This window comes from Manihot esculenta, chromosome 4 (genome assembly GCF_001659605.2).
Source record: "Manihot esculenta cultivar AM560-2 chromosome 4, M.esculenta_v8, whole genome shotgun sequence".
Lineage (NCBI taxonomy): Eukaryota > Viridiplantae > Streptophyta > Magnoliopsida > Malpighiales > Euphorbiaceae > Manihot > Manihot esculenta.
The window spans coordinates 32828953-32850502 of record NC_035164.2 but is presented as its reverse complement, the minus strand read 5'-3'; the positions used below and the strand labels follow the sequence as shown (position 1 = coordinate 32850502).

General features: G+C 32.1%; 2 protein-coding genes across 10 annotated transcripts in view; one reads left to right on the top strand and one right to left on the bottom strand.

The window, feature by feature from the left end:
• Positions 1-21550, top strand: part of LOC110614209 (proline-rich receptor-like protein kinase PERK3) — a 111757-nt gene that overhangs the window by 59682 nt on the left and 30525 nt on the right. The window contains exons 1-9 of one of the 5 annotated variants that reach the window (XM_043955747.1): positions 14226-14406; positions 14582-14632; positions 14734-14803; positions 14960-15222; positions 15291-15377; positions 15483-15547; positions 15748-15830; positions 16156-16294; positions 16784-16942. In XM_043955747.1, the coding sequence (XP_043811682.1) occupies positions 14322-14406; positions 14582-14632; positions 14734-14803; positions 14960-15222; positions 15291-15377; positions 15483-15547; positions 15748-15830; positions 16156-16294; positions 16784-16942 (1002 nt within the window). In that variant the 5' untranslated portion in view covers positions 14226-14321. Of the gene's footprint in view, positions 1-14223; positions 14407-14581; positions 14633-14733; positions 14804-14889; positions 15223-15290; positions 15378-15482; positions 15548-15747; positions 15831-16155; positions 16295-16783; positions 16943-21550 lie in introns of those variants that run through there. The other 4 variants (XM_043955748.1, XM_043955746.1, XM_043955743.1 and 1 more) reach the window with 4 other exon arrangements.
• On the bottom strand, positions 1740-13434 carry LOC110608027 (proline-rich receptor-like protein kinase PERK3). 5 transcript variants are annotated; one of them, XM_043955750.1, is made up of 11 exons: positions 13244-13434; positions 13101-13145; positions 12974-13027; positions 12833-12886; positions 12413-12745; positions 4402-4488; positions 4253-4323; positions 3329-3405; positions 3089-3233; positions 2763-2948; positions 1740-2020 (listed from the first exon to the last, which is right to left on the bottom strand). In XM_043955750.1, the coding sequence occupies exons 1-11, from the start codon at positions 13311-13313 to the stop codon at positions 1934-1936; spliced, it is 1209 nt and encodes a 402-aa protein (XP_043811685.1). In that variant the 5' UTR covers positions 13314-13434; the 3' UTR covers positions 1740-1933. The 5 variants fall into 5 exon arrangements, with proteins under 5 accessions (XP_043811685.1, XP_021602920.1, XP_043811684.1 ...); XM_021747228.2 differs by lacking the exon at positions 1740-2020 and adding an exon at positions 2169-2348 and having other exon boundaries at positions 13244-13428; XM_043955749.1 differs by lacking the exon at positions 1740-2020 and adding an exon at positions 2169-2348 and having other exon boundaries at positions 12833-12877; positions 13244-13427.

The window sequence follows — 21550 nt, the reverse complement described above, 5'->3', positions numbered from 1 at the left end:
ATTATATAATAAAATAAGATTTTTTCTAATAAATGAAACCAAAAAATAAAGGTAAATGGATAAAATTTAAGAAAATAATAAAATTATTAAATCCAGTTTGTCGGCTATTATTTTCACTTCAAATCACAATGAAATGAAATTCTGCAACTGACATATTCATATCAATATGCAACCTCAATTTAGATAATAGAAACCAATTAATTAATATCTCTTTCAATTTATAATTTAAGAGAAACTGGGTGAGTTTCGGTGATCATTATAAATTAATTAAAAAAAATGAATTCATCTAAACATTGCTGCTCAAGTTTCACAGAATCATATAAATAATGACTAGAAAATTTTACAGGTGAATTATGATCACTCTTTCTACAACACTTTTTAAATTAAAAATAACTAAAACCATAGAAGTAAATAATAAATAAAGGCATAAAACCATAAAAATAAAGAATCAAAATAAAAGAAAAATATTAAAGAGTAAATAACTGATCTAAATAGAAATTTTAAAAAGTTATATCCACTTTCACATTCAAATTAATAACTATGATTGCTTTAATCTTTCAATATTTGATGTTTGGATCATTGTCTCACATTTTCTACTTGTTATGATTTTCTTCGTTTCAATCTCTCTATTTTTAGCTACTGTATTTCTTTCCCATCATTGAAAGAATAAATCCTTAAGATTGTTAGAAAAAATAGGATAGAAGAATAAAATTTGAGTCGTGTTAGACACTATCCTTGAGAATTTATTTTTACAATCCCCCAGGATTATTAAACACGAATTTATCTCTAATTTATTTCTAATTTATAACTCGGCAGAAAATATAGAGAATAGAAAGAATAAAGAAGAAAATGAGAGTGACTTTTCTTGTGAAGATGCATGCTGTTTATAGTGAAAAAAATAGTCGTTATAAATTGTTATAAAAATTTTGAGATAATATAATAAAATCATAACGGTCAGATTTAATATTAAATTTAAATATCAAACCTACAATAGTAAAAAAATCTCATAAATAAAATCTTTAACAACCATAAAATCTTCAACGATTATAAAATCTTTTGAAATCTCAATTTATTTTATAATAAATTAAATATAAAGTAAAAAATGAATGTTAATTATCTTATTAGATCACCATTCGACATTCCACATGTAATTTACATGGAATTATGAAGTTTAATTATCTTATTAAATCGTAAAAAAGCAAAATAAAAATGTCTGTCTTCTAGAAGTAACATCAAGCAACAAAATTAAAGGACGATGGTGCGATTCAAGTAAGCATTCACGAAGAACATGAGCTTGAGGAACACGTTATTGTCATTCATTAGAGACTAAAGCACGATCAAGACGTTAAATAGTTTGATCTCAAAAATGCTTATTAAGGCATATATAAACAAAACCTTTACATTTTAACTCCATCAAGACAATTGATTGAATAAAATCATTAATGGGATGTCATGAGAACCTCGAAGGCGTAGTAAATCATTCCATAAAAGAGCTCTATTATTTTGTTCAAGATAACCTACACAAAAGTCATTTACCATTTCAAATTTGTATGAACTAATTGTACTTGTGATCCATAAAATATTGTGAAACAATCCGCGCAGTTCCAACAAAATTAAGTCATCCCACCATAATGAGAGACCCCTGTCTTGTCCATTGGATCAACAAAAATAAAAAAAGGATACCCACAATGTTGTTGTAAAAGTTGCATATATGCACACTAATTCACAATACACTATCGATATTTACGAATAAGCTCTTTCAAAGCTTTTATTGCCAAGAAATAACCACTACCTTGGCAATTCCATGCTAAAAACGTCATATTGACTAATCACAAAGCTCAAAAGTACAAAAACAAAATGAGAGGCTCAATTGTAAAAAAATACTACTATAAAATCTGTAGCTTTAATTGTCTCCAACAGAAGCATTGTTGCCCTACTGATAAAGTGTTGAAGCTATGCCTTGACAAATGGCATTGGCATACAACTCACATGCCCAAATTCCTCTACGTCCTGTTGGCCACTTGCACCGCACGGAGATTGGAAAACAAAAGTTCACAAAACTGGTATCAGGCTCCTTAATCACAAGCTCTGTCAATTAGTATTTTTCTTTTCTTCACACAAAAATAAATATTATTTTACACACACTTTTATTTTATTAATTTATTATATCATATAAATATCTTACATAATACAACCATTATATTTTATAATTTTCCGCTTTATGGCACCGCCGGCCTCAGCGCCTCTGGTAATGGAGGGTAGGGTGATCCTTGATATAGGTACTGGGTGTCATTTCTCAGCCATATATAATCCGTAGGTTCTTTATTTCCTTTAAGTACTTCAACTATCTGTATCACAAAACATATAAACACAAATTTTTTAATATTTAAAGTAGCTATCATATAATTAAACTATAAATTCTTCCGTTTGATTTATAACAAAATCAAGCTTTGACAGAAATAAAATCTTGTACCAACGATTGAATTTTCAGAGCAATATATAGTTTTTTTCAAAAAGGGTTGCTGAGAATAAGTTTTTCTTTAACAAAAAATTCTATATCTATTATGCATGCTGATTAGTGATTATAATTTATAATACACTATTCATTAAGAAACTCTGTGTGCTTAGCAATTTATTTATTTGATTTTCCTGTATTTCAGTTTCAAAAAGTGTTTTACATAAGTTAAAATGATATAGTAATAATAATAATAATAAGAGCTCAGAAACAATAGTATAATCTCTAACTTGATTTTTGTACTTACCTCGCTCATTTTTGGACGTAATTTCATAGGTTTATAGACACAAGCTGCTGCACAATAAATCATTCGACTCATTTCTTTTTTGTCATTATCCTTTTGCAATTTGAAATCAACAAGATTATTATACTTTTTCATATCCAAATCTTCTTTATTATTTGTTTCCAGAACTTGCTTGAGAGGTGAAAGTGCCTGAAATTTAAAAGACAAAGTGAATGATATTCAAATTGATGCACATAGGTTACTTAAGTATTTCATTAGGCAGAAAAAAGATATTAGTTTCTACTTCTTTTTAATTATACTGGCAATTTAAAAAAAAAAAAAGTACAAACCCAATCAACTAAGCGCTCATCGCCTCCAAGTATAGCAAATTTCCCCGTAATTAACTCCAAAAGAACAACGCCAAATGAAAAGACATCAGACTTTTCAGTGAGCTTCGTGCTCAGATCAGCTGCGTAATACTCAGGAGGTTCATAACTGCACTTTGAAAAAGTTTGCATGAGAATATGAAAACTAAGTAAGCCAAGGAAAGGTGATAAGTTTAGGTAAGAAACAGAAACAACTAATCTTACGAAATAGTTCCCCTTGGGGCAGTAGAAACGTGAGTATGAGAACTCATAAATTCTTTGGCAAGTCCAAAATCTCCAATCTATAAAAAATTAATGAAGAATTTATTGATATATAAGTAAGTTTATTACGTCATATAACATAAACTCAAAAGATCTTCTTACAAATTTTTTTTTTCCATCTTTCTCATATTATAATCCACTTTCATTTTTGAAATAGTAGTTCATTTGTTGTTTTCCTAATATGCCTTCTATTTAATATATCTTGAAAAAGTAAATTTTATTTTAAGAATAGCTTAGTATCATTAGTTATTTAATTTTTAATAGAGAAATATAAGTAGTGCATTAGAAAAAGATTAAACAAAATTTATTACTTTAATCTCCACGTATTTATTTTTTGAAAAATATTTTAGTTAATAAAAAATACTTTTTATAAAAAAAATTAAATCACTTTTTTAATGACAATCCTATAACCTATGTCTAGGTCTCATAGCTAGGCTATGAGACATGCAAAAAAAGAGCTATGAATTTTCCCGTTTGGAAGACACTAATTTTATTCGTCTTCTTTAATTTCATAAATAGCCATCCTATGTAATTAGATGATGTCGAAATTCAAACTATAAACTATATAAATGTAAGTTTCTTTATAAAAAAAAATCACATAATTCACATTCATGTGTTTGGAACGATCAGATCGATTAAAAAATTCCTTACCACGTATTTCAAATTCTTCAGATTTAATAAATTTTATCAATGTCTACTCTTCAACAAAGTTTTTATTGATATTTTTATTATTATTTGAAATTTATTGACAGTTTTTTTAAAACGTGGCGTTGAAATAACAAGTTTAACTTGGAAATTATCCATAAATTTTAGTTATAAATATAAATAATTATATAGAAAAAGTCTGAAAATTTAAAAATTTTTTACCTTTGGGATAAATTTATCATCAAGAAGAATATTAGCACTTTTAATATCTCGATGAATAATTCTGGGTTCACCTAAGGAAATGAATAGAAATATATTAATAAGAAAAAAAAAAGAAAATAATAATAATAAAATAAGCTCTGGATACTCACAGATTTCATGCAAGTATGTTAATCCTTCTGCAATGCCTAAAGCAATTTTCAATCTGTCTGACCACTTAATAGTTTGCTTTTCATTTCCTGCAATGTTATTTTCCTCGTATCAAAATCAAGAAGAGAAGAAAAGGATGAAAAATAATAATAATAATTGTAAGGAATCAACTATTATAGTTGTGTGATTTAAATAAGTCTAAGCTTATTTGGGAAACAAATTAGAATTAGAATTTAAGGGTTTGAGATGTTGAATTATAATATTTTTCATAAAATTTTATCTCTATTTTACTTGTACACGACGGATTGAATATAGTTAAATTTTTGTGTTTATTTTCTTTCTATTTCACACATGTTGTAATTGATGAATGTATATAATATTTTGTGTTTATTTCAACTCTGATATATATTTTTTAAAAAAGTTTTATCAGTATAATTTATTATATTTTTATATCATAACAATATATATATATATTATTGTAAATATTTATAATTATTATGTTTTTATTTTTAATATATTAATAATACTGTAAAGAGAGATAAGAAAAAAACATCTCAACTATATTGAAATTTGTAAAAAAAGAAGGTTGTGTCTGTACAATGGTTTAGACTTATATATAGTCCTTTAATACTGTGATGAGAAACACGTGAGGAACTAATATAAAAAATAGTCCCTGTACTTACAAAAACAATAAATATGCCCATATTCCAAAATAACATAATATATAGCATTAAACAACATTTATCTCTATATGCCCCTTGCAAGTTAGAATTAAGAGGGAGACCAATGGCAACTTGGAACATAAGTGCTGATGTTGACATGAAGACAGTGGCTTTGTGAGCAGATTTGCAAGCTGTGCAGTATTGGAGATATGAGAAGGACTAATGAAGCCTCGCTGAAGTTGTTCACGAACTATGTGACAACCAATTGCAATATGTTTCGTACGCTCATGAAAAATTGGGTTGGCCGTAATGTGCAAGACATCATTGTTGTCGCTGTAAAGAGTGACTGGCAACTGGATAGGCACCTACAAGTCCTAAAAAATATAGAAAATTCAGAGTAGTTCACACAGAGTACTAGTCATCATTTGATATTCCGCCTCAGCAGAAGACTTGGACACAGTGGGCTGATTGTTGGTTTTCCAAAAACCAGCAAAGAATCAAAGAATATACAAAATCTAGTAAGGGATTTCCTAGAGAAAGTGCAAGAAGTCCAATCAGAATCACAGTATGCTGTGAGAGGCATTGTTTCAGTGACAGAAAAATATAAGCTTGGTTTATAGTGCCTTTTAGATATGGAAGGACATGCATAGCAGCCTCCCAATGAGGCTTTCTAGGTTGATGCATGAATTGACTTAGATGCTGAATAGCATAACTAAGGCCAAGTCTTGTTAAATTGACATAGAGTAATCTCCCAATCAATCGTCTGTAAGTATGAGAGTCAGGGAAAATATCCCCAACATCCAGAGAAAGATGCAAACCTTTGGGCAAAGGAAAAGGGCCTGATTTGCATGACTGCACATTAGCATCCTTCAGAATGTCAGAGGTGAATTTAGTTTGGCTTAATATGGTGGCAGTGGAGCATCTAGCCACTTCAAGACCAAGAAAATACTTTAGGAATTCCAAGTCTTTAATAGTGAACTTTAAATGCAAGGCATGTTTAATGTCAATCATGGCAGTGATGGAGGTACCAGTGAGAATAATGTCATCCATATATATTAAAAAAGCTAAGAAATAATCATCAGTATGTTTAACAAAGAGACAATAATCATGAGTAGATTGATTGAAATCCAAGTACTTAAGAAAACTTGAGAACTCAATATTCCATTATCTAGAGGCTTGTTTAAGCCCATATAAAAATCTTTTTAGGTGGCAGACTTGCCCTAGCAAGGCCTTATAATACCCTTAAGAGGATGCATATAAACTTCTTCTTCTAAAGGGCCATGCAAGAGTGCATTATTTATGTCAAGTTGGAATACAAGCCATTGTTTCTGAGTAGTCAATGCAATAAGAATTCTGACAATAGCTAGTTTTGCAACAGGAGAAAACCTATCTTTATAGTCTAGGCCTTCTACTTGGTTATAGTCTTTAGCCACCAAACGAGCCTTAAACTTATTAATTTCACCATTGGGTTTGTATTTCACCTTATACACCCATTTACAATCGATGGCTTTCTTGCCTTTGGGTAAGTTTGTAGCTACCCAAGTATTATTTAGTTCCAATGCATGCAACTCATGCTGCATTGCATTGATCCAATTGGAATCTTGGGATGCCTGAACATAAGTAGCAGGCTCTTGTGTGTGGAAAACTTTCAATATAGGTCTGGTGTGAGGATGTGAAGCAAATAGATGAGAGTGAAGAATGGGCAACAATGGTTGCAGAAGCAAGGTTTAGTGGCTTTAGATGACCTCCTAGGGCCAGAAGAATAAAAAATAGGCAAAGTGTGAGAGGAAGGAAAGGATAAGGGTGGGAACTATGTATTTTCTAAGTCAGGTATGAGAATAGGTAACACAACATTTGGAATATCTTGTGATGTTGTAAAAGGGAAGACATATTCATAGAATATAACATCTCTACTAATAAAGATGTTTCCAGTAGCTAAATCATAAGGCTTATAGGCCTTATTATTGTTGGCATAGCCAATGAAAGCTGTCTGAATGGATTTTATGCCAATTTGTCTTTGTGATTAATGGTTTTCGTGGCAAAACAAAGGCATCCAAACTTCTTGAAGTAGAAGAATCAGGAACTCTCCCATAGAATCGTTAATAAGGACTCTCCCACCCAAATTGAGTCATAGGAAGGTGTAGAGATAAATGTTGTTTAATGTTGTATATTATGTTATTTTAATATATGGGCATATTTACTGACCTCCTGTTGTAAGGAGCTTAATATGTCATTGAGTTCATTTATTTTAATAGATGTGTCAGGTATATCAAGGGGTATACCCTTTCCTTAAGGGAGATCCTCAACAGCAGCTACTACCTTTTTTCATGCCCTATGTTTCTATTTATTTTGAAGGACTGCCCACTAATCTTGGTTTTGATTTTAAACCAGTCAGAGTATCATATAAGTTTGAAACAACTATCCTAACAGGGCCATCCATATCAAAGTAAGAGCAATGTCCCTTTTGATAGTCAGGCGTTTTCTGTCTCCCTTGGTACTGTCCCTATGTCCTATTTAGCAGGATAAGGGGTTCAATATTCCCACTCATACTTTCTAATATTTTCTTTTGAGACTCAAACTTGAGTACCGTAGAGTAAGCCTTATTTATACAGGGTAGCGAGTCCATACCAAGAATCTGGTATCTCACAACCCTGTAGGCATCACTTAAACTCATGAGAAACTACATGAACTTGTTTCTATTATTTATCTCATCAATGGCTTTGGATGGTCCACAGGTACATGGAGGAGGGTTTCCATCTATTCCAATTCATCCTAAAGCCTTTTTAGTTTTGTCAAATAGACAGATGTAGATGCATTGTCTTGAGATATTAAGGAGATCTTCTTACGTAATTCATAGATCATGGTCCCATTATATTCACTGAATCTTTCAGTGATTTCAAGCCAGAGGTCCCTAGCCAAGGCTGTGTAAATGAAGCCATCGACTCATTCTTTAGATATAGAGTTTTGTACTGTAACATCCTCTGGGCCCACAACAGTAGATATTGTCCGCTTTGGGTTCGAGGGCCTTGGCCCAGCCTTCCCCTCACGGTTTTGTTTCTCAGGGTTCATGCAAGCTTCCTTCCCCTGAAAACGCGTCTACTGTGGTCTCTTAGGGCTTGCCCTTATAAGGCGTCCCCCCTCCTTACCTCTTTCCGATGTGGGATACTTTCAATCCACCTCATAGGGCTTCTACCCCCCATAAGGCCTGAGCGTCCTCGCTCAGCACACCGTACTCATGAGGCCCAGGCTCTGATACCAATTGTAACATCCTCTGGGCCCACAACAGTAGATATTGTCTGCTTTGGGTTCGAGGGCCTTGGCCCAGCCTTCCCCTCACGGTTTTGTTTCTCAGGGTTCACGCAAGCGTCCTTCCCCTGAAAACGCGTCTACTGTGGTCTCTTGGGGCTTGCCTTTATAAGGCGTCCCCCCTCCTTACCTCTTTCCGATGTGGGATACTTTCAATCCACCTTATAAGGCTTCTACCCCCCATAAGGCCTGAGCGTCCTCGCTCAGCACACCGTACTCATGAGGCCCAGGCTCTGATACCAATTGTAACATCCTCTGGGCCCACAACAGTAGATATTGTCCGCTTTGGGTTCGAGGGCCTTGGCCCAGCCTTCCCCTCACGGTTTTGTTTCTCAGGGTTCACGCAAGCGTCCTTCCCCTGAAAAAGCGTCTACTGTGGTCTCTTGGTGCTTGCCCTTATAAGGCGTCCCCCCTCCTTACCTCTTTTCGATGTGGGATACTTTCAATCCACCTCATAGGGCTTCTACCCCCCATAAGGCCTGAGCGTCCTCGCTCAGTACACCGTACTCATAAGGCCCAGGCTCTGATACCAATTGTAACATCCTCTGGGCCCACAACAGTAGATATTGTCCGCTTTTGGGTTCGAGGGCCTTGGCCCAGCCTTCCCCTCATGGTTTTGTTTCTCAGGGTTCACGCAAGCGTCCTTCCCCTGAAAACGCGTCTACTGTGGTCTCTTGGGGCTTGCCCTTATAAGGCGTCCCCCCTCCTTACCTCTTTCCGATGTGGGATACTTTCAATCCACCTCATAGGGCTTCTACCCCCCATAAGGCCTGAGCGTCCTCGCTCAGCACACCGTACTCATGAGGCCCAGGCGGACAATATCAAAAGAGCTAAGAAATAATCATCAATATGTTTAACAAAGAGACAATAATCATGAACAGATTGATTGAAATTCAAGGACTTGAGAAAACTTAAGAACTCAATATTCCATTGTCGAGAGGCTTGTTTAAGCCCATAAAAAAATATTTTTCAGGTGGCAGACTTGCCCTAGCAAGGCCTTATAATACCTTTTGTGGAGGATGCATATAAACTTCTTCTGCTAGAACACAGGCCATTGTTTCTGAGTAGCCAATGCAATAAGAATTCTGACAGCAGCTAGTTTTGTAGCAGGAGAAAACCTGTCTTTATAGTCTAGGCCTTCTATTTAGTTATAGCCTTTAGCTACCAAAAGTCTTAAACTTATCAATTTCACCATTGGGTTTGCATCACACCTTGTACACCCATTTACAATCGATGGCTTTCTTGCCTTTGGGTAAGGTTGTAGCTACCTAAGTATTATTTAGTTCCAATGCATGCAACTCATGTCGCATTGCATTGATTCAATTAGGATCTTGGGATGCCTGAGCATAAGTAGTAGGCTCTTGTGTGTGAAAAACATTCAATATATAGGTCTGGTGTTAGGATGTAAGGCAAACAGATGAGAGTGAAGGATGGGCAATAGTGGTTGCAGAAGCAAGGTTTAGTGGCTCTGGATGACCTCCTAGGACCAGAAGAATCAGAAATAGGTGAAGAGTGAGAGAAAGGAGAGGATAAGGGTGGGAACTGTGTATTTTCTAAGTCAAGTATGGGAATAGGTAGCACAACATTTGGAATATCTTGTGATGTTGTAAAAGGGAAGACATATTCATAGAACACAACATCTCTACTAATAAAGATGTTTCTAGTAGCTAATCATAAGGCTTATAGGCCTTATGATTGCTGGCATAGCCAATGAAAGCTGCCCAAATGGATTTTGTGCCAATTTGTCTTTGTGATTGCTAGTTTTCGTGGCAAAACAAAAGCATCCAAACTTCCTGAGGTAGAAGTAATCAGGAACTCTCCTATAGAGTCGTTGATAAGGACTCTCCCACCCAAATTGAGTCATAGGAAGGTGTAGAGATAAATGTTGTTTAATGTTGTATATTATGTTATTTTAAGATATGAGCGTATTTACTGACCTCCTGTTGTAAGGAGTTTAACATGTCATTGAGTTCATTTATTTTAGTAGATGTGTCAGGCATATCAAGGGGTGTATCCTTTTCTTCAGGGGGACTCTCAACAACAGCTACTACCTTTTTTCCATGCCCTATGTTTCTATTTGTTTTGAAGGGCTGCCCACTAGTCTTGGTTTTGGTTTTAAACCACTCAGGGTATCTTATAAGTTTAAAACAACCATCCTAATAGGGCCATCCATGTCACAGTAGGAGCAATGTCCCTTTTTATAGTCAGGCTTTTTCTGTCTCTCTTGGTGTTGTCCTTGTGTTCTATTTAGCAGGACAAGGGGTTCAATATTCCCACTCATACTTCCTAATATTTTCTTTTAAGACTCAAACTTGAGTACCATAGAGTAAGTCTTATTTATACAGGGTAGCGAGTCCATACAAAGAATCTAGTATCTCACAGCTCTATAGTCATCACTTAAACCCATAAGAAACTACATGAGCTTATTTCTATTGTTTATCTCATCAATGGCTTTGGATGGTCTACAGATACATGGAGGAGGGTCTCCATTGATCCCAATTCATCCTAAAGCCTTTTTAGTTTTGTAAAATAGATAGATGCAGATGCATTGTCTTGAAATATTAAGGAGATCTTCCTATGTAATTTATAGATCATGGTCCCATTACATTCACTGAATTTTTCAGTGATTTCGAGCCAGAGACCCTAGCCAAAGCTGTGTAAATGAAGTCATCGACTTATTCTTTAGATATAGAGTTTAATATCCAGAACGTGACCATGAAGTCACATCGTTTCCATTGTTCACAGGAATCAGATCCTTTATCAGGCACAAAAATTGTACCTTCTATGAATTCTAGTTTTTGCTTGGCTCTTAGGGCTATCCTAATGGCTCTATACCAAGATCAGAAATTGGTTCCTATCAGAGAAGCTAAAACTAAAACCATACTTGGATGGTCTGAAGATTGGAGAGTAAGAGGATATCCAAGATTTTGAGTCTCGATCTGGCCTTTGTCCTTCTCCCCTGTGGTTGTGCCTTCTTTACTGTTATGTCCTCATTCTGCTATTATCGACGAGATCTACTTAACATGCAAGGCAGATCTTGGTGTGAAGGTGTGAGATCTAGTAAAAAGAATGACTAATTTTGAGGAGAAGGGAGAAGATGAGGACAAGACAGGAAACTTAACCCGCTTTAATATCATGTAGAGTGAGGTAAAAAAAATACATCTAGACTGTATTGAAACTTATAAGAGAAGAAGGTTGTGTCTGTACAACAGTCAGTGGGACTTATACATAGTCCTTCAATACACAAGGGGAGAAACACGCGAGGAACTAATATCAATGTAAAAACTCAGCCTAAACTGACCCAAATAACTTTTGAATCCATTTTCACTTGTCCTAAAATAATTAATCTAAATTATTTAGTAGTTTCATGCTAGCTAATATATACAATTCCATTTTTTTGTAATTTTCCGATTTGGGACGTTTCATTCTCCTTTGCTAAATTTTTATGACGTCCTCATCGCAGCTGAATCGGATACAATTGTCAAGTCGGGATCAGATCCTAGGGTATTGTGGTTCACTAGTACGTCGGACGGCTCCACCTCGTCTCGTATGGGTAGTCCCTTCCTCGTAGACCCATTAGTTTCGCACAATTTTTCTGATCCAGAGTAGTTTTGATACCAATTGTAACACTCTGACCAAACTCATCCAAATAATTTTTAGACTCATTTTCTACTTGACCCAAAATAATTAACTAAAATTATTTAATGTTTTTTTTCCTGATTTATGGATGTGAAATGTTTGGATAAAAAATAGTTTCTATACTTAAAAAACAGCAAATATGCCTATATCCTAAAATAACATAATATACAGCATTAAACAGCGTTTATTTCTGCAAATACTTTTATTTTTATGTTGTTAATATGTATTTTTTAAAAATTTTAATATTACAAGTAATTTAATATTAAAAATAGTTAGTTATTTAATATATTTATATTAAATCACCATAATTAATTTTAGTAATTTTATTATTCTCTTGCTCTTTTCGACTTATATATATATATATATTGTTGAAAAATAATAAGTAGGAAAAGGACTAAGGACTAACCATGCAAACAAGACTTTAAAGAGTTGTTGGGGACAAACTCATAAACAAGCAATCTGTTGGATGCATCATTGCAGTATCCTATCACCTTCACAATATTTTGGTGAGGCTCAATGTGGCTAAGGATTTCAGCCTCCACCTGATATTGATGTCTCGCCATTTCCTCGTGCTCTGGGTTAGCTTGATGTTTAAGCCTCTTAATTGCAACCACTTCACCATTTGAAAGTTCTCCTTTAAAAACTTCACCCGTAAGACCAAGGCCTAGCCGATTGTTATCGTCAATGGAGAAATAACCAGCTGCTTTTGCTAGTTCATCATAAGAAAATGTCCGAACACCTGGACTACTACATAATATAATTAAATATAAAAATTCTATTTATTTCTTGTTAATCAAAACATATCAATCAATAAAAAAAATTACACCTTTTTCTCTGCTAGCAGCTGCCTCAATTGGAAAATCACTTTCCTCTATGATCTCTAAAAGAAAATAAAATAGAATAAAAATCAAGAACTTATATGTGGGATAATTATGTGCAAGATGAAACTTCACAAGATATTATATACCTTTTTCTGCGCTGATATTTGCCTCAATTGGAATAGCACTTTCCTCTTTGATCTCTAAACGAAAATAAAATAGAAGAAAAATTAAGAACTATGTATGCAAGATGAAATTTCACAAGATATTGTATACCTTGTTCTTTGTTGACAGTTGCCTCAATTGGAATAGAACTTTCTTCTATGATTTCCAAAAGAAAATAAAATAGAAGAAAAATCAACAACTTATTAAATGGCATGGAATTTATACGCGAGATGAAATAGATGCTAAAAAAATACCTGCAATGGGTGGGTGATTACCCTTTTTCCTCCTATTCCTCCGCCCAAAGAAGCAACAGCAAGGCGTCATGGCTGCCCGCGAGGTTTCTTGCAGGCGTGCTGCTAAACTTGCGAGAAAATGAGAAAGGAGCAAGGTTTTATTTTTATCTTATAATATGTATTAACCACTGTCCTTCCTTTTTTTTTAATTAGAAATAATTATATGATATTTTATCTTTATCTTTATTTATTATCGTTTTTATAATTTTTTTATTATATTTTTTATTTTTTATTTTATATTTTATATCGAGTAATTGTAACACATTCAAATAATAGCATACTATTCGCTGCCAACTTGCTTTTGCCTCAATTATTGAATAAGACGAAATATTACACATATCGAAGTCTTTAAATATTAATTAATAAATGCAAGTTGACGAAGACTCGTGGAATAAATATCTACAAGTCAATGAAGATACCTAACCAAAATATAGTCATAATTGAGTTTTTTTTTTTCTTTTTTCAAATTATTAAGTGCAAGTTGACAAAGATTCGTAGAATAATTATTTTCCGCAGGTCTTGTTAAAAAAAAAAAACTCACGAGAAGGAAGACCCTCAACGAAGATATATTAATATTATTTGTGTTGTGATAACTCTCGTTTTAGATTTTTTAAATACATTTAATATTAACAATATAAAAAATAATTATTTAAAAAATATTTTAAATAAATTATTATAAACTTTTTAAAATTAGTATTATTAATTAATTTTATTAATTTGAGTGAATAAATTTTAAAGAAGAGATAAAATATGCATTATATTAACTGATTAGCAGCAACCTTTAACTTTCTTAAAGTTTAGTAACTAATCTTTTACTAATTCAAAACAAAATTTTTAATCAGATAAATATTTCTAACATTAACTCAATTGATTACTTGCCATAATACATCATTTCAATTGGAGAGCTGGTGGAAGGTATATTCGTGGGATATGCTTGTTTTTTTTGTGGGAGCTGTTCTTAAAATGTTTGTTCAAGATTAATTAAGAAAAACATGTCCAAGTTAAAAGCATAACCCACTCCGCCCAGCATATTGTCACCATGGGGAAAACTGTAGGGACTCTGCAACTTTTGATCGGCTGCTGCAAGACCACTTCTGAGTCAGATGGCCGCCAAAACGACACAGGTACTATTTACCGGCTCTCTGTAACTAATCGATCTAAAGTAATAGAACGCAGAGCCTCTTGAGTTGTATATGCTTCCATCGTAAAACTGAAGCTTCTTTCTTTCAATATTGAAGTTGTCTGTGTACTCTGTTTTTTTTCCCCTAACTAATTGTGGCTAGTTGTAATTTTTTTCAGATGATAGATCCAAGTTACCTGAACCGCCACCTCACCAGTTGAAGGAAAATGGTTATAAAGAACTAGCAGATGCTTCTTTCTTTCAATATTGAAGTTGTCTGTGTATGTTTTTTTTTCCCTAACTAATTGTGGCTAGTTGTAATTTTTTTCAGATGATAGATCCAACTTACCTGCACCGCCACCTCACCAGTTGAAGGAATATGGTTATAAAGAACTAGCAGATGCTTCTTTCTTTCAATATTGAAGGTGTCTGTGTACTCCGTTTTTTCCCCCTAACTAATTGTGGCTAGTTGTAATTTTTTTTTCAGATGATATATCCGAGTTACCTGCACCGCCACCTCACGAGTTGAAGCAATATGGTTATAAAGAACTAGCAGCTGCAACTGGGTATTTCTCCGGAGACTGTCTCCTTGGGGAGGGTGGTTTTGGACAAGTCTACGAGGCAACCTTAGATGGTGAAAAAGTTGCTATAAAGAAACTTAAAATAATAAAGCTGGAAAATAAATTGGAGGAGAGTGAGTTCCTTACCTGTGTGAATCATCCAAACATTGTTAAGATGATTGGGCTTTGCAAGGAGGGATCCAATAGAGTGCTTGTTTTAGAGTTTGTTCCTAATAAGACATTGACATATCATTTACACGGTGAGTCCTTTTACTCAAATCATAAATATAATCTTATTTTTTAGTATGATTTATTATGTCTTTAACAGATGAAAAGAACAAGACTCTGGACTGGCCAACCAGAATGAAAATTGCCTTGGAATCTGCAAATGGGTTGCTATATTTACATCAAGACTGTGAGTAATTTTACTGCCTGCTATGCTATAAATAATTGTTCAAACTATACATATATTGTTGATTAAATTTTTTAAACTCTCTCTATATATATATATATTTTTCAGGTAAAATTATAGACCGAGATATGAAGGCAGATAATATTCTTCTTGATAATAATTTTAATGCGAAGGTATTATATATTTTTTAATTAGTAGCATTTAAATTTTTGAACTAAATTCTAAGATATTTTTTAATAATATTGAAAATTTTGTATGATTTTATCAATTTGGATATAAATAAATAAATTTATTACATTCTGTTTTTTTTTTAAAAAAAAATTATATGTAAAAAAAAACATCTAACAATTTATATGAATTGTTATTGATTCAGGTTGCTGATTTTTCACTTTCTAATTTTTTCTCGGATACTGATAAAGTTTCCCACATCACCAGTCTATTTAGGGGAACTAATGGGTAAGTATATATACTTTTTCCTTTTGCAATCCACTTTTGAATTATTAAATAAAAAATATATTCGCATATTTTTTGAATTATTATCATGTTTTGTTAATATAGAGCATATTCTATGTAATATGGTTGATTTATAAAACTACATATTACTTTAAAAAATTTGAAGTAAAACATAAAGTTTGTGTAAAATTTAATTTCTTTTCATCTCAAAACAATTATACTTGATTTAAATAAAATGATGGATAAAAAACTTTATTCTCAAAAATTTATCTAGTTTAAATTTTTAACTTATGAAAAAATTTTAATTTAATTTTTTTTATTATTACAGCTATGCAGATCCAGAATATGGTAATATTCAAAAAATTTCAGATAAATTAGATGTATATTCTTTTGGTGTTATACTTTTAGAGTTAATTACCGGAAGAAAACCTTGCTCTGATCACGGGGATACTACAATAGTCAAATGGGTAAGATATTATCGCATGCATCGTTGATTTAATTATAAATGATTTGGTAAATATTTTTTTTGATATAATATTTAAGATTTTTTATAATTGAGAGTTTTTTTTTTCCTTTATAACTATGTTTAGACTAATTGAGAATTCTGTTTTTTTTTTCTTTATAATGTTCAAGATTTTTTATTAATCGAGAGCTTTTTAAATTAACTTTTCTTTCTTTATAACTATTTTATTAGAACTAAAGTTATATAATTCAAATAAATTATACTTATATATGATTTATATTTTAAATATATAATTATATATTTACATTTAAAATAAGTTCACACCTCTTATTTTTTACTTTGACATATTATAAATAATCAATGGAAATTTTCAAGTATCTTAAGCCATATATTTTTCTTTAAATTAAACTATTACATGTATTGTAATCATAGTATAGAAAATTAAAACTTTAATTTGATAAAAAAAATATTAACAAATTATACTTTTATTCAAGCTGAAAGTAGAATTGGACAAGTTTTATACGAGAATGACTGTACGAGTCTTGTTGATCCAAGATTGAAACAATATGAAGAAGAAGAAATGATAAGAATGATTTATTGCGCTGCTGTTTCTCTATATAAACCTTCATTTTTTCGACCAAATATGGAACAGGTAAGAGTTTATATATGTGGTTAATTAAATGTCGTTATTTTATCTTTTTTTTTTTTTTTGAAATAGGGGGTTGGGGGAGTCCAACCTTAGACCTCTCAGGTCTATCAGAATGCACTTTCCACCAGGTTAAGTCTCGGAATGCAACGTTATTTTATCTTTTAACTTTAATTTTATTTATTATATAATTTATATTTTAACTTTAATTTTATTTATGATATAATTTATACCGCCTTAGCTAATAATAATAATGAATTTTAAAAAAAAAATTATCCAATATTAATATATATACCATTTTTTAAAAAAAAGTAATTTCATATAATTAATAAAACTCCAATAAACATTGGGAGTCTCATCCCAAACATGGAAGCAAGAATGATTCATGGACACTCTAGCTAATGAGTTGCCATTGTTGCTTGTCTCCTATCCCACTTAACCAAACTATCAACTCTAGAGTTCAAAATTTGTTTATAATATGAAATAACGAGACCAAGCTCTGAAACGTCTGGAAGAATGCTGTGTAAAGCTTGGACCACATGCTGGCAATCCGAGATGATGCAACCATTTAATGGCAAAAATTTTGCCGCAAAACTAAGACAGTAACGCAAAGCCAAAGCTTTTACATCCGCCTGTGAGTCATTTCCTTTCGATAAATCAGACACAGCTTGTTGTCAGAGTCCTCGATCACAAAGCCATAGCCAACGAGATCCACAAACTTGACAGAACTATTTACAAAAGTTTATGTTAGCAAAGTAGGTGTATAAACTGATTTTGAGACGTGAAAGAAAAAAAAACACTTTTATGTTAGTATTTGTCATATCATAGTTTATATCTCAATTAACCACGTATCCAAGTGACAAGTCTTTGATTTATAATATAATATATCAATTTTAGATTTTCTCCAAAATGTTTCTCTAAAATATTTTATGTTTAAATTAAAATTTTTCACAAAATAAACGCTTGAAAAATTTTATAGTCTTTCTATATGGGATTCTTTATTTTTCATTCTCGCAACTTATTTAAACAAGTTATCAAGTTATTTTTATAACATTGTGCGACCGTTGCTGACATCTAGATAGAGGTATAATCGAATCAAGTTGAGCTTTGTAAAGCTAAGGTTCGTTTATTAAAAAATTTTATAAGTTTGAGTTCAACTCGAACTCTAATATTTAACTCGATCTCGACTTAAAAATTAAATATTATAATCGAGCTCGATTCATGAAAAATTCGTTTAAACTAATAACGAATTTAATTCAATCTCGATTAAAAAGTTCGTTTAAACTAACAACGAGTTTAATTTAAGCTCGATCTTGAAAACTCAATTAAAAAATTTAATTAATTTAAATATTAAAATTTTAAATTATAAGGTCAAAAGAAATTTAATAAAATTAAATATAATTTAATTAAAGCCTATTGTAACCAAATCTTTAATTTAAAATACAATAAATAGTGAAATCTTTATTTATAGAGGAGTTTCACTCCTCCATCTCTATAAACCGATTCGGTGTGGAATAAAAGATATTATTTCAGTAATTTTTTATATCTTATATATAAAATAACGCATAAATTTTCGATGTATAATAGAAGATATTATTTCAATAATCTTCTATATCTTATATATAAAATAACGCATAGTAATTTAATGAACGTGGGTTTATAGTTTAGTGGTTTTTTTAAGGTTTTAGATAATATTCTCATTAATTCTCATTAATAACAAATGATTATTTTTTTTATTATTTAAATTTTAATATTTAAATTTTTTATTATTTAAATTTTAATATTTTAATATTTATTTAAATCATCAAATATTATTTATTATTCAAATACTAATTATAAACTTTTAATTAATTATATAAAATATATTTAATATAAGATTAATGATACAATACTAAATTTAATAATTAATTATTTAAATATTTATATTACATAAAAAAATAATTGAAGTATATATAATAAATATATAAATCTATATACAAATTGTCTATGCAAATGAATTTCTTTTTAAATTATATAATTTTAATTAAATCTATATAATTTTATTGTTAGTATCAATAGATATTTTTATATAAAATTTATTAATATATTATTATATGTTATCATTTGAATAATTATATATTATTATTTATTTTTATTTAAATATATAATTTATATTAAATTATTTTATATCATATAAAAATATTATACATATAATATAAATATAAAATATTACATAAAATAAATATATTAATATAAGTATAATTAATTTAAATTATATAATTATATATATACATCATACTCAAATTTTATTTATATTTAAATTATATAAAAATTTTAATTTATAAAATTAAGCGAATAATATTAAATAAAAAAATAATTATACAAATAAATATATAAACATATAAAAATAATAATAATAATAATTTATTAAGAAAGTTAATAGTTTACAAAGAATATCTATTTAAAAAAATAAATAATAAAAAATAAATATATAAATTAATAATATATCTATATAATTAATAGATAAAAATATAAAAATTAATAATATATATAATAAATAAATTGAGAGGTTAATAGAAATATAATCAAATCAAGTTGAGTCTTTTCATACGTCTAATCGATAGCATTTTAAGGAGTCTTCTCTACTTGCGTTTTAACAAGGCTGTGGAGTTATAGGATAAAAATATAAATAGTTTACAAATAATTTAGATGGTTTACGCTCTGCACGAGAATATGTTTTACCATTCTGACAGGCCCGCCAGTCAGATATCCATCGAGTAGCGACCTCTACCATTTTTGCGTTGGTTTGGGAATTGTGCTGCCATAGTTCCAAGTTGCGAGCTGACTTTTCCGAGCAATGGCAGCACATTCAGCTGCTATCTCTTTGTCCCTTAAGCATCAAAAACTGCATCAACGAATTCTCCAATGAACATCTAGTAAATTGCAAATAGAAGACCTTAACCTTTATTCGATCGGGTCCGCCGACAGAGAAGATATACTTTTAGTATCAGAATCAACGAATTCTCCAATGAAATTACCTAATAATCAAAACCCAGAAATCAACATATAGCAAAGGTATATGCAGTGGGTCTTCATTATGCTTAACCGCCTTCTACACCAGAAGAAACCTATTAACCATGGGCCTCCATCCACCACCCGTTCAAAATCAACGATGTTATAAACGAAACAAAAATCTTTTCGCCTTCTAGGGCAACCGTAGACACTCCACCCAACGGATGCCTCAGATGGGCCATCATAGATTTCATTGACTGCACATTAATGGAGTGGTAGGTTATAAACATTCCTACCATGCAAAACTCATATATAGTTCGGTTTAGGTTCCTCTTTAGAGATTCTAACAAGTAGAGGAATAGGAGTATCTTCTTCTTAATCCAATGAAAGATTGGTGAAATCTTTCCATGATTAGAGACAATCACGAAGAACAGAGTCAAAAAGAGACAGAGAGACAGAGAAAATTACAGGCACATAGTTATCACATAGGAAAACTATTATCCGTAGTTAATTTATTTAGTTGATTATTGTTATAGGTTATAGAAAGTAAATATATTAATATAGGAAGTAAATATTGATAGATGAATCAGTTGCTTAATTTTAGGATTGTATAATCATGAATTTGATTTTTCTTCCTGTTTAGATACCGCATTTCATATAAAAATAGAATGTAATTTCTTCCTGGCCCATGATGATAGCCATTTATCTGATAGCTCTTAAGCCCCCGCATGAACCAGGTCCAGCCTACTCAGCCCTAAGACCAGACTCCTTCTAAAGCCTCTCAATTGGGCCGGCCCAGTCCTTTCAGTCCTAAGCTCAGACCTCCCCTAGGCTTCAGTCCTAATCTCACCTTCCAGCCCAGTCCGGAGGAGAAAAGGTGGCCAGCCCATTAGCCTTGTGGGTCCCTCCGCATGCGTGCCCAGGGAGAATTAAATGGTCGTTATGCATGGAGCAGAGATCTGATATTCTCGTACGTCCGTATCCGTATGGCAGAGACAGATGGCCCAATGGCAGTAAGGCCGTTACACATTACTGACAGGCAAAGGAAAAGAATAAAAGGAGAGAAGCATTCTCCTCTCAAACTAAGCTTACACAACCCTTGTAAAACCCTATTTTCTGGATCTCAGATCATCAATTGGAGTCGTCTGTGGGAACGAAGGAGATCTTTTCATCACCGAAGTTCCACTCTTACAATACCCACTGAGATCCACAATGGCTAACCATAACGAAAACAACATCGTCAACACCCGTAATGACCTGAGTTCTGCTCAGGAGGGACAACAGTGCTCTTTTTCCAGTCCCACAACTCCTAACAACCAACCGCTAATCCCTTTCAATCCCTCGCCGAGCTTGGCAGGGAATGCGCCCGGAAACACCCTATCCAACTATGACCTCCAAGCCATAGCCCTTCAACTACAAAACACTGCTCACTGGCTGGGGCAGATGATGCAGCAGAGGGGTCTCAACACCCTAATGAATGTGTTGCCTGTGGTAGAAGAGCCCCAAACCAACGAACCTCGGCCTACCTTTAACCACCCTCAAACAAACAACAGAGAAACCAGAGAAAGGGGTGGAAGAGCTGGGGGAGAAGAAGAACTAGAAGCCAGAGTCCATGGGAGAAGG